The sequence below is a fragment of the Vigna umbellata genome, chromosome 11, assembly GCF_029865625.1.
Source record: "Vigna umbellata cultivar VRB3 chromosome 11, Vumbellata_1.0, whole genome shotgun sequence".
NCBI lineage: Eukaryota > Viridiplantae > Streptophyta > Magnoliopsida > Fabales > Fabaceae > Vigna > Vigna umbellata.
In genome coordinates this window covers 22,785,564-22,798,748 of record NC_142175.1, presented here as the reverse complement: position 1 = coordinate 22,798,748, position 13,185 = coordinate 22,785,564, and the positions used below count along the sequence as shown (strand labels likewise).

At 37.7% G+C, this 13,185-nt stretch overlaps 1 protein-coding gene across 1 annotated transcript; it reads right to left on the bottom strand.

Annotated features, from left to right (window-relative positions):
* Positions 1–1,199: 1,199 nt before the first annotated feature.
* LOC148191209 (uncharacterized) lies at positions 1,200–3,226 on the bottom strand. The gene is made up of 6 exons (XM_088101809.1): positions 2,615–3,226; positions 2,405–2,530; positions 1,670–2,322; positions 1,515–1,596; positions 1,351–1,440; positions 1,200–1,238 (listed from the first exon to the last, which is right to left on the bottom strand). Exons 1-6 carry the CDS (start codon positions 3,224–3,226, stop codon positions 1,200–1,202), a joined length of 1,602 nt encoding a protein of 533 aa, XP_087957935.1.
* Between the last annotated feature and the right edge of the window lie 9,959 nt (positions 3,227–13,185).

Genomic DNA, 13,185 nt, shown 5'->3' with positions numbered 1-13,185 from the left:
ATTACCAGACCCTTTTTCGAACACTCTTAGTCATTCCTTGCACTACTTCGTCCCCCTACTCATCACGGGTCACTCCACACTTCTTGCGTTCACATCAATCACCAACACCCATCTCCCCATTCAGAACTTCATCAAATCCTTCCCATTAATTACCATTAATTTTAGTGAAAATGGTCTCGTACTTTTCAAATTTTTATTATAATGCTCCGTTCATTTTTCAATCACTAATTTTGTCATTATAACAAACACAAACACAAAGTAAAAACAATTCATTTCGAAATCCAACCACTAATCTTATTACAGACACATACTGTACATTGTCAAATAACATTAGGTACATATTTGAACATCTTATACATGTCAAAATTTGATAATTTCTTAGCAATCCTAGACAATGCCGTATAGCTGTAGGGCTTCCATTCTTCTAATGTTCTCGTTGTCCAAGATCCAGTCACACACATATTTCTTTCTAATCCCAAGCAGCTCTTCCTGAAACCAACATTTTCCACATTAGAAACCAGGACATACAAGAATATTATCAAACACACAGTTCCAACTTACACTTGTATATTCAGGCATGCTTTTCCCGTTGTATTTTTCATCTCCATCCCAGATTTCCATTGCTTTCAACATTATTACTCCACAATCATGTCTGAAATAATATACCCACAACATCAAATTACTTTTGCCCATATACACCACAATATAATCCGGCAGTACAGTTGAAGAAACTTACAAGTTTGGTTGGGATGGGATATTTGCTTGTTTAACAGTCAAAGGACCAATACTACCTTCCGGTGTATTCATCAAGATGCAAAAAAACCGTGCCATATTTTCAGCCTACCAGTTAACAAATACAATAAATACTTAAACAATACAGGGTTATGTCATAATCACACGGTAATCAACAATGAAAGATGTCGAATCTTACAACGGCTGTGTCTATCCTTTTGCGGTCTCTGATCCCCTTCCCCAATGAGTCAATCACAAAAATCTCCAATCACCTCAATTTCACTAAATAACACCACCAATGATCATCGTGGACAAATGGCAGAAACAACTACAAACAATATAAACAATTTCAGTAACACATTTACAACCAAAAGTCGACAAAATTTGCAAATTCAAGGTTACTCACAAAGTCCGCTGTGGCTAATTCTTGAAGTCCAAAATGATCGGAATGCAAATAACTGTTATAGTTATGAAGCGTGAATACATGGCGATTCTGTGGACGTTTCCTATAATCTGTAAGAATATGGTGCTGTGGACAATTTCAAAATCATCAATAAAAAATCGATCAAAAATACTTTCTTCAATCATAAATATGATACAATATCACATTTTATTTACCGAGTATAACGGACTAAAATGAATCCTCTTAACAACACCGCACAACCTTTTCTCAAAGTACATAAAGATCGTACAAGCAAATAACACCACCTACACAATAAACAATTTTCACATTACTAACATAAACTAAAACATGAAACACAACCAAATGTGACAATACTAACCATGTTATCAACGTATTTCATTGGGGCCAAAGTGTAAATTGAAGTCGTGCTCAAGCTTTGGCCAATTATCTCGCTTACAACCCTAAACATACAAATATTAGTCAATCACAAACAATACATATTCCTCAACCACAACTACAATTCATACCATATACCTGTGTACGTTCATCTCTCTGATGCTGACTGCTGTATACAATTGGTTTACATCAACACTAGTGCTTGGATCACCAACAAAACTGCGCAATGGGGGTATAACCAATGGCACGACCTCCCGTTCTTCTTCATCAGCATCATCATCTATTTCAATAAAATTAATGTTACCAACAGTTTTATCATCCCCTCTTACTTCAGTATGTGCACCTAGGGGGTCATCAACTTCATTTCCATCACCTTGTTCTTCGAAGCCACAATCGGGACGAACTTCAGCCTCTTCGTCTCCCCCAACTTCAGCCTTCTCCTCACCTCCAACTCCATGTCCTTCATCAACTCCACCCCCAACCTCTTCATCAGTGCCACATGCATCTGCTTCATGAAAGATTGGAGTTTGATAAATTTCAAATAACTCTCTAGTCAGAACTCCAATCTTGGCATTCAATGCTCTGATATCTTCATTGTTTTTCCTCAATCTCTCCTCCGCACCTGCTTCCCATGCCCCGTCATCAGAGCTTTCGTCATCATCATCATCTTTGTCAACCTTGGATCCTTCACCCAAGGATCCTTCACTCATTCCTCCGTCATCCATGTTGAAAGTTGCACGGATTTCCGGCCTATGACGATCTTCCTTTCGTACATACCAATCCATATTTAACTGCACCAATAGCACACAACAAATTCAGACAAAATAGACAATCCATTTTAACATACAAAATAACGAAAAACAAAACACTTACATCTCCGGTCATAAAAATATGTTCAATTTTTTCGGTCCTTGATTTAAACGGGAACCACCTCATTATGCGCGGGAAAAACCTGTGCGAAGGATGACCATGCAAAGAAAGTCTTTCAACCGCCCAAGCCTAAAATATCATAAAATTATTTCATCAAACATAATTCACAATGTTCTGCACTACATCAAAATAGTCAACTACATATCATATTACCTGCAACACTGCCACATTGCCACTGAGTGTGACTGACTGAGGGATACCTGCTCCCATAATTTTCTTCTTACATTTATTTAAATTCTCTACAATATGTTTATGTACACCGGTGCACCAATCATATAGACACAAACGGTCTAAGTCATCTAACACTACAAAAGGCATGTTACAAACATGCCTTGATTTCCTAGGGAAATAGAAAACAACCAAACAAACTAATATATATAACCTACACACTACATCAACATCAATGTTTTTATCATCAACAATGACATTAAACATGTCAGTCAAGTCATTCAAACTGATGGTTTTTGATTTGAACATTTCACCAACCAATCCACCAACTACTTCATCAAAGGGAATCTCTAAACCACCTATTTCTAAACCTAAGCTCATGAACACATCAATAACTCTAAAGGGCACCAACTTTTGACTTACTCTAAAACTGTTATCATTCCCAACCCACCTGCAAACCATAACCTTCAATAATTTTAAATTCACCTCCACAGGCCTTTCAATATTCAAACACCACATAAATGGTGTCATCCTAATCCGATCCACATGACACTGTCGTAGTAAACGATTCATTTCAATAATGATCGATGAATCCATCGAGATAAGAAGTCGCCACTACAAAAAAAATCATAAAAATTTATTACTAACTACAATCCATAAGTTAATTAAATAATATATAAACACAATTTAATTTTTTTCTTACACTTGCTTTTTTCCCTTCCATTGAAACGGCCCTAACAAGATAACATTCCACTCTCAGTTATATCATTCAACTTAATGAAAACCAAAAACACAGTGTAAAACACAATGTCAGGGCTCGCCCATTTTTACTTACACCAATAAAAACGGATACCACTGCTCCACGACCTCCTCCACCAGACGCGAAATGCACAACAAAACAACCACACCCGCTTTTCGAATGCCAAAATGGAAGGGTTTCTCTGTGACGACAGACCCACACAAAGGATGGAAGGGTTGAACGCTGTGGGTAGGGTAAAGATGGAACACACAGCCAAAGAGATCCTCCAAGGTTTCAACGCACGTTTTGAAGAAGGAGGAGAGAACGAAAGCGACGATGGAAGCTTCGAAGACGGACGACACAGCGAGAGAGAAGATCGGACGACACAGCGAGAGAGAAGACAGACGACACAGCGAGAGAGCGACACACAAGAAGGTAGGCTTGAACGAACGTCTTTCGCACCCTAAACCGCCAAACCCAAATCTTAAAATTTTAATCTGGAAATCCCAAAATACCCCTCGCCCCATAACCCTTTCTCTGGTTTATTTCCAAATTACTGAGCCAATGAATAACTGCCACGTGCCGTTGTCAAATCTGTGTCAACATTTCGTTGTCCAAATAACATTTTCCTAATATGAAATATAGGGGTAAACTTGTAAATAAGTTCAAAACCTATTATTACGTGGTTATGGACACATGTCATAAGATTGAAATTTTTTTAATGTATTATGACTGATTTTTAGAAAGGACCGCGATATTCCAACAACGATTTCTTAACACTTTTTTTACAACGCCACGTGTCCTATTTTCATTGGTTTGTTTTAAAAAGAATATTTTATAAAAACCTTCGAAATGGAAGTCCGTAACCCTTCTTTTAACTGAAAATCCGAAAATACCCCTTTCTCTGTTTCATTGGAAACGAAGGTCCTGTCTCGTGAAGGTCCCGTCTCCTGAAGGTCGCGTTTCATGCCTCTTCACTTTGCTTTGTATGTGATTGTTCTGTGTGCGTGGTGTTGTCTCCCTCCATTTTCGTAAAGGTGGTGTTTTTCGTACAAGTTATCGTGCGGAATGGCAAGGTCCGGTGACCATTGTCCGACGACGAAGGTAAGTAGTTTTCCATTCCATTTCGTACCATGGTTTTTTGGTTTGGGTTAAGGTTTGGGGTTCGTATCCTTTTGTTGTGGTTATTGGGTTATTGGGTTTAGTAGTTTTGCTGATTTTATTTTGGTTTATGCAGTTGAGTGTTCGTCACTCTTTTTTGACAAAGTATATGTACTTTGAATGAACGCTTGACAGACGAGCATCGGTCATTGATTGGGAAGACTCCATTTGCGTGGTTTTTAGATGTCAATGTGAATGTTAAACTAGGTAGAAATATATTGAGTGAGTTATTGGGTAAGTGGGACGACTCTAGTAGTGATTTTTTAGTTGGGAATAAAGTTTTGAATATAAATGAAAATGATTTTCATTTAGGGTTGGGATTGAGTACAGATGGTGCAAATATTAACTTAAAGGAAGAAATGAGAAATATTGAATGTGTGAAATACATAGGCAAAGGAACAAAGGAATTGAATTCGATATACAAAATTCTAATGCGAAAACACAAGAAAAAGATCCCTTGTTCTCATTTTTGTAGTCTTTACCTCTTGGTAGGGATAAGTGAGATTTTATTTCCAAATCGTAGCGGAAAAGTGTTTCCCGTAATGTTTAATATTGTTGACAACTTAAGTGGTTTGGGTAGTTATTGTTGGGGTAGTCTAGTTTATCGTTTTTTGTTACGTAGTTTGCGCAAAGCTTCAGAAGGCTTGAAGAAAGGCAAAGGTACAACAAACGTTTACTTCGATGGTTGTGTTTACATGCTGCAAGTAATTAATACTTTTTGATGTAATTATTTAAATTGTTTTGTGAATTTAGTTTCTTACAAGTTAAGATGATTTATTTTTCTTAGGTATGGTTTTTTGAGCTATTTGTTCCACCGGAAGGTCCTATTGATAAATTTCCACGAATATTGCACTGGATGAATATAAGTGTTGGAGACAAGTTCGTAAAACGGTGTATGGAGACAGGTTTGGTATGTGGTTTGTTATCGGAAGTTTTGTTATGTTTTCATATATTGACAAAAGTTGTGTAATCTGTAATGTGTGGTTAAATTTCAGGTTGTTGACGATGTTTATGCTGGTGCTTCAACCAAGGATAAGAAGGAATACAGACTAACACCAAAAAGAAAGGATGCTAAACCAAGAGGAAATAAGAAACAAAAAAGAATTCGAAGAGAAAATTTTATGCGTGCCTTAGAGGACCAAGAATTTTTAATTGAAGAACTTAAAAGGAGGGTTGCAAGTTTGGAGGCACAATTGGCTGAAGAGAAGGCAAGAAGGCAAAATAAAGATGACGTTGGACAAAGTGTGCCTCGTACAGAACCATCCGTGAACACTGGTTTTGTATCCCCTACTGACATTGACGGAAATGAACAACCTTTGGAGACGTATGTTAGGGTTGGATCACGAAGGCGTTACAAGGGAAGAGCACTTAGGACTCCATACACCGGAACCGTAGTGCTTAGAATAAAAAATGAGTGATATGTGTATTTAGTTGATTAATGGAAAGTAAATGATCATTGTAATCATTGTAAATAGATTAAGAAAACAAAGTGTAATGTATCGGATTTAGTTGAATGATATAAAATTTGAGTTTTTGTTTGAGTTGGTCTCATATTTTATTTTTTGAATACCATTGTTATTATGAGTTGTGGGTTTGTGGATTTCAGAATGTGGTCAAGTTTTGTGTTTGCTAAGTTGTAGGCTTGTTTGTAAGATGTTGGTCTTTGAGTGGTCATTCTGGGTAACATGGGTGACCAATGTCAAAACCAGTTCATTTGAATCACAATTTGAGTGGGGGGTGATGTGATGTGAGGCCAAGGAGTGTGGAGTGACCCCTCATGAGTGGGGGGAACAAGTTGTGCAAGGGATGACTGAGAATGTTGAAAAAAGGCTGTGGTAATCGTTTACGGACTCCTGGTAAACGATTACCCGAGAGAAAATGCGGTTTTGTACAGAAAGTCCAACTGAGGTAATCAGTCAGGGTGACACGGGTGACCATTATAAAAAAAAGTGACTTTTAGGCACTTTTAGGCACTTTTGCACTTGTCTTAGGCTGGTCCTGGTGTTTCAGTGGTGGGAGAGGGTGGTTGGTGATGTGATATGAGGCCAAGGAGTATGGAGTGACCCCTCATCAGTTGGATGAGCAAGTTGTGCAAGGGATGACTGAGAGTGTTGAAAAAAGGTTGTGGTAATCGTTTACAGACTCCTGGTAAACGATTACCCAAGAGAAAATGAGGTTTTGTACAGAAAGTCCAACTGAGGTAGTCAGTCAGGTTCACAGGGGTGACCATTGTCAAAAAAAGTGACTTTTAGGCCAAGGAGTGTGGAGTGACCCCTCATCAGTTGGATGAGCAAGTTGTGCAAGGGATGATTGAGAGTGTTGAAAAAAGGCTGTGGTAATCGTTTACGGACTCCTGGTAAACGATTACCCGAGAGAAAATGAGGTTTTGTACAGAAAGTCCAACTGAGGTAGTCAGTCAGGGTTACAGGGGTGACCATTGTCAAAAAAAGTGACTTTTAGGAACTTTTGCACTTGTCTTAGGCTGGTCTTGGTGTTTCAGTGGTGGGAGATGGTGGTTGGTGATGTGATGTGAGGCCAAGGAGTGTGGAGACCCCTCATGAGTGGGGGCAGCAAGTTGTGCAAGGGATGACTGAAAGTGTTGAAAAAAGGCTGTGGTAATCGTTTACGACTGCCTGGTAAACGATTACTCGAGAGAAAATGAGGTTTTGTACAGAAAGTCCAACTGAGGTAGTCAGTCAGGGTGACAGGGGTGACCGTTGTCAAAAAAAGTGACTTTTAGGCAGAAGTCCACCTGTAATTGGATGGGGAGGTAATATTTGGTTAGTGGTATTGGTGTTTTACTCACAACTGGAATGCTATTAAGTGTATCATAAATTGAACATTGCATAATAAATGTCGAGAATTGAGGAACCAGTTTGACAGTAAAGAACTTCATTAAATTAAAGACTTGAAATTATCAAAGTAGGAACTGTGGTACATAGTTCTTTATAATGCAGAAAATAAAGCCTAAACAACCAATTCTAAGTCTGAGGATTGTTTTCAGAAGCACTTTGCAAGTGTTAAAGTTGTTCTTCAATGTTCCCAACGCGCGATTGCAACGCATCAAACCTTGTAGTGATGACCATGTCCATGTTTCCAAATCGTGTTTCAAGGGCATCAAATCGAGTTTCAAAGGCATCAAATCTTGTACCAACAAAGGTTTGAAGTTGTTCTATACGGTTGATGACATTATTTAGTGTTGTAGATGAACTGCCTTGTTCATCATCTTCTCCTTGTTCATGTTGACCTTCTTGTAAGGGGGGTGGGGGGCGTTGCCTTTGGGAACCCATTCTCCTTCATCATTTTGCACATAACCAAATGATGCTACAACTTCACAACCAATTTTTTGCTTGAACTTCAGTTCTGAAATGGGATCACTGTCAGTAGGCACTTCAAAGTGTTCCATGAAGATGGTTATCAAATGTGGATATGGCAACTTTGCGTTCTCCCTTAATGCTCTTTTCATCTTAGATCTAATAAGATGTCCCTAGTTAATGTGAATGGAATTGAAAAATGCCCATAGCAGCATAATATCCTCTTCGGATGCCTGACCAATATTGGTTGCACGAGGAATTAATACTCTAGTGAGAACATAATGAAGTATCCTTGGTTGAACCTTCATTTGCCCCGCTAGTATTCTAGATTGTATGACTGCATCATCTCTACACACTAGTTGCCTTGCAGTCAGAGAATCGTATTGTTCTTTCCACTCATCTACAAGTTTTCCTTCATAACAAACACCATCAGATGGGAGATTAGTGAGTTGTTGAAAAAGATTAGGGCTCACCCTAATTTTTACACCTTTTACCTCGCTTCGAATAACCCCAGTATCCGATATTGACATGTTGCTGTAGAACACTCTCACTAATTGTGGGTGGTAATGTCTTCTTAAACACACAAATTCAGTCAGCCCAGCTTCGTCCAATATGTCACAGAATCGAAAATTTTTTCCTTCAAAGTAACCGTACTCTAGATACTTACTTTCCAATATTTCACGATTGACAAAATGTTGGGCATATTTCTCCTGTTGCTCATCCGAGGACAAGAGATCATTGTTAGGCGTTGGAGGGGATGACGATGGTGACGGGGTTGGACTCCGGCGGCGTCGACGTCCACCAACGGAAGAAGTTGCCTTTTGTTTCTTCGTTCCACGATCACCCATTTAATTTCGTTTAGGGTTTTGCACTGAGAGAAGTGAGCTTTTGCAAACGTTTTTTTAGGAAGGACGTGTTTGGGCGGTTATGTACAGGATTGCAATTTATAGACGTTGTATACGTACTGATGCAGTGGGTAGTTTTTTTAATGAACTGAACACAGTAATCGATTACGACATCCTCATAATCGATTACAATAGCAAATTATGGTGTACGCATATGCATTGCAAACATTCATCAATGGGATTTCATGGATGACCATTGTCACTTACAAAAACAGAATAAATTGACAAAAAAACAGCTAAGAAGTTGTATATATCAACTGATGTTGTTATCGAAATTGTTATGTACAGCTGACAACAACGACAAAAATCCAAAATGACCCATTTCGATATCTTGTGATAGTTGGATAGTGTCGGCTTGAAATTGTACACGGTCATTGATAACAGTTGAAAAACTGTTATTTTCATGCTTAAAGTTGATACTAAAAGCAACCTTTAGACTTAGAAACTAGCTTGAAATCATGCCTTTTGTTTATATTTTCATAAATAAGAGAGCTGGACAGGTTTATGCTTGATTTAAGTGTTTTTGTGCAGGTTTTGAGGTGAATTTGGTGAAAGAAGTGAAGAATAAGAGAGAGGACATTAGAAAAGACAAGAAAGAGTGCAAAAAGGAGAAGTCGAAGGCACCGCTCAGCGGCAAACTACCGCTGAGCGGCACTCAAGAGGTGACGTTGGAACCGCTGAGGGGCAAAATGGCCGCTGAGGGGAAGAAAGAAGACGCGCAATCACCGCTGAGCGGTAAATACCGCTGAGCGGCACTTTTTGGGCTTGGACTTTTGTAATCTTTTGTAACTCTAGATTAGTATATAAGGGCTTGCACGTCCTATAGTTAGGTATCTTTGGCAGAAACGAGGCAAACACTCTCTCTTTCACCCCTTTGAAGGAGGATCTTGGATGCTCAGGCTACCTCTTCACCTTTATTGGGTTTATTCTTTCATACTTTCATTGTAATTCATCTAGGTTCACCATGAATATGGTGAACTAAACCTTGTATGTTTGTTGGGGAATCAAAGTAATCTCTTGAAGCTCTCATATATGGATTTGTTGAGTACATCTTTGAATTAAGACATATGCTTTCTTTCATCATTAGTTAGGGTTTTTCCTCTTTGCTCAATGCTTGCATTGTTTAACTCATTCTAATGCATGATTATTGGTTTTGTTGATACGGACACGTACGGGGAAATCTAGATCCGGGGAATTTCTCCCAATATTATACTGACAATATTATATTGGTTGCCTTTAAGCTCCTGCACTCATGAACTAATCATTAGGAATGCTAGGAATTGTATGAACTATTTGATTAGGGAGAAGCCATCTAGAATGGTACATTAGAGAGTGGCATTAACAATGATGATTTGAATGTTGAATTCCTAAGATATATGAGAGTGGATGAGATGAAATTGACCCCCAACAACATATTCATTCATATATTCCATTGAAAGTGTTTATCTTTTGTCTTTGCCATTGATCAATTCATGCATACATATTTAATTTTCGTCTTTGCATATTAAACTTCAATTATTGTGTTCTTAAGTTTTAGCTAATCAACAAATCACATAACTAAACTAGGCCGTGAGTCCTTTGGGAGAACGATACTTGGTCTTACCAAGTTTATTACTTGAAACGATTCGGTCATACTTGCCGATTGTGAAACAAGTTTGTGACATCATATTTTGGTGCTTACAAATTTGTCCATCAAGTTTTTGGCGTCGTTGCCGGGGATTCATGGTTTAACTGGTTAATTTGTGTGATTATTGATTATCTTTGACTTATTTTTTTTATTTTTTTTTAAATTTCGAATTTTTTTTATTATTTTATTTTATTTTTCTGTTTATATTTTTCAGTTTGTATTTTATTTGATTTTATTTTATTTTTCTGTTTTCTGTTTTTTATTTTTTGTTTTTTATTTTTCGGTTTTTATTTGATTTTATTTTATTTTATCTTTTTAGATTAGATTTTATTTTATTTTATTAGATTTTATTTTTTTTATCTTTTTATGTTAGATTTTATTTTATTCTTATTCTATCTTTTAGGTTAGGTTAGATTTTATTTTATTTTATCTTTTAGATTAGATTTTATTTTTTAGATTAGGTTTTATTCTATTTTATTTGATTCTATCTTCTAAATCTTTTATCTTCTTATATCTTTTAAATCTTTAGTTTTTTTCTCTATCTTTTTGTGCTAACAATTGTTTTTAGGGTTTTGTGCCTAATGTCTGCAGAATGCAATTTGGTCAAGAGTTTAACTATAGGGGCACTCAATTCTACCAAAGTAATCTCAACCAATGGTGGGAACCTCACTCAAGCATGGATCAAAGCCAATTTTGGCAAGCTGCTGGACAATTTGAGAACCAACCACAACAACAATGGCAGCAACAACCCTTTCTATCAGGAAGTTTGGATAGGTTGGAGGACACCCTTCAACGATTTTTGAAAAATTCCGACTCTACTCAGAAAAGCATTGAAGAATCATGTAAAAGAATGGAGATGCAACTTCGTCACATTAGTCAGATATTAAATGATGATGTTAATACTGATGTTAACCTTAAGGAGGAAGGGCAAGTCATTATCACTGAAAGTGACAAGATTCTTGATGAGGAAAAATTAGAGGGAGATGAGGAAAGGGTAGAGAGAAAAGAGAAAGAAGAGTTGAGTGAGAAAGATAAAGATGAAGAAAAAGAAAAAGAATTGGTTGAGAGAGAAGAGAGAAAGAAAATTTGTGTGAAGATAAAGAAGTTGAGGAGAAAAAGAGAAAGGAAGAAAAAAATAAAAGAAGAGAAAAAGAGAAAATTTAGGGAGAGAAAAAGGAAGAAAAAGAAGATGAGAGGAAAGAAGAAGAAATCACATGAAAAATCACATCCTCATCTAAAGAAGAATCATAGGAAGGAAAAGAAATTTAAGTGCTTCATGGAAATCTTCAAGAAATTGGAGATTAAAGTTCCTATGATTGAGACACTGCAACAGGTTCCTGGTTTGATCAAATTTCTGAAGAAGTTCAGTAGGAAGAAGAAGAAAAAGAAGAAGGAACTTGAGCTTTACTGGGTCAAGCTAATGACATTAAAAGAGCGCTTGCTGGGAGGCAACCCAGTGAATTTAAAAACTTTTGATTTGGTTTTGTAATTTTTAATTTGTGAACATTAGTTTTGTAAATATTTTTGTTGGATCCAGCATCTACTGAAGGATGTTAGGTTTGTAACACCTACTGATGGGTGTTGGTGAGAAAATTTTGCACCTACTGATGGGTGCTGGTAAGTTGGAAACACCTACTGATGGGTGTTGGTGGAATTTGGGTCAGGCTCGTGACGTTAAACAAGCGCTACCTGGGAGGCAACCCAGTTGATTGATTGTTTTTGTTTGTTTATTTTAGTTAGGGTTTGTATAAGCATTTTTAACATTGAATTGCAGGGAACCTATGAGGGACATGTAGGGAAGGCACGTAGGTCAAGAAAAGAAGGAGAGGAGCACATCACGAAAGTGCCGCTGAGCGGTATTTTACCGCTGAGTGGTACTCTCGCAGACTGGGCTTTAGTTCCCCTTAGCGGGACCCGAGCCCATTAGGGTATTTTTATACCCCAAGCTGCGTTTTAGGGTTTATTTCCAGACTTCTCTCTGCACAAACACTTCCACACACCTTTTCCTAGGTTTTCCACATCTTTTCACTCTTCCCTCTTAAGAAAATCTCTCTTCTATTCACTTTTTCACTAGTGTGCCATCAAAGTTTGGGGTTGGAAGAGAGCATTCTAGTTTGAAGGCATTCTCATTGCATCTAGTATCTCCACCCAAGTAAGTAAAATGCATTTTGTTCATTCTAGGGTTCTTGAATTTGAATGTGATTGTCAAAGCATGAATATTTAGGGGTTTTGATTTCTATGCATGATTTGATGATATATTTGATGTTTGAACCGATTAAACTGCATGATTATGAACTGGAAAACTGAAAATTGCATTTGGGTGGAGTTAGGGAAGCTTTGAAACTGATTTTTCAAAAATCTGCAGAGTTACCGCTGAGGGGTAAATTACCGCTGAGCGGCACTCTGCCAGATTTGCTTTTTCTGGTTTGTTGCGTGTTTGAATGTGGCACTGGTGGCGTTGAGGGGAAATTTTGGCCCTCAGCGGTGGTTTAGCTTCAAAAGGAGTTTTGTTTTGTGTTTACCAATGATTAACATCATGTTCTGTGGTTTTGGATTTATGTTTGAATGCAGGAATGGCATCCTCTTCAGGAAAGAGATTGAAAACCATGGCAACCAAGAGAAAGGAAAAGGAACCAGAGCAGCCCCATAATGGCAGGTTCCTCTCTAGGAAACATGAGAAGCACTTTAGGGTGGTTCAGGACAGGAGACTTCTAATGGAGAGAAAGGTTGGAATGATACCTAACTTTGCTCCTCAATTTGGAGAGCAAGTGTTAGGGAATGATTGGGGAAAGCTAGCCACTTATCCAGCA

Coding starts and splice junctions, on each gene's coding strand:
- LOC148191209 (XM_088101809.1), bottom strand. CDS start 3,226: ATGGATTCATCGATCATTATTGAAATGAATCGTTTACTACGACAGTGT. Junction 1,597..1,669: donor AGAGAGATGAACGTACACAG/GTATATGGTATG, acceptor TTGTATGTTTAG/GGTTGTAAGCGAGATAATTG. Junction 1,441..1,514: donor TGAAATACGTTGATAACATG/GTTAGTATTGTC, acceptor TTTATTGTGTAG/GTGGTGTTATTTGCTTGTAC.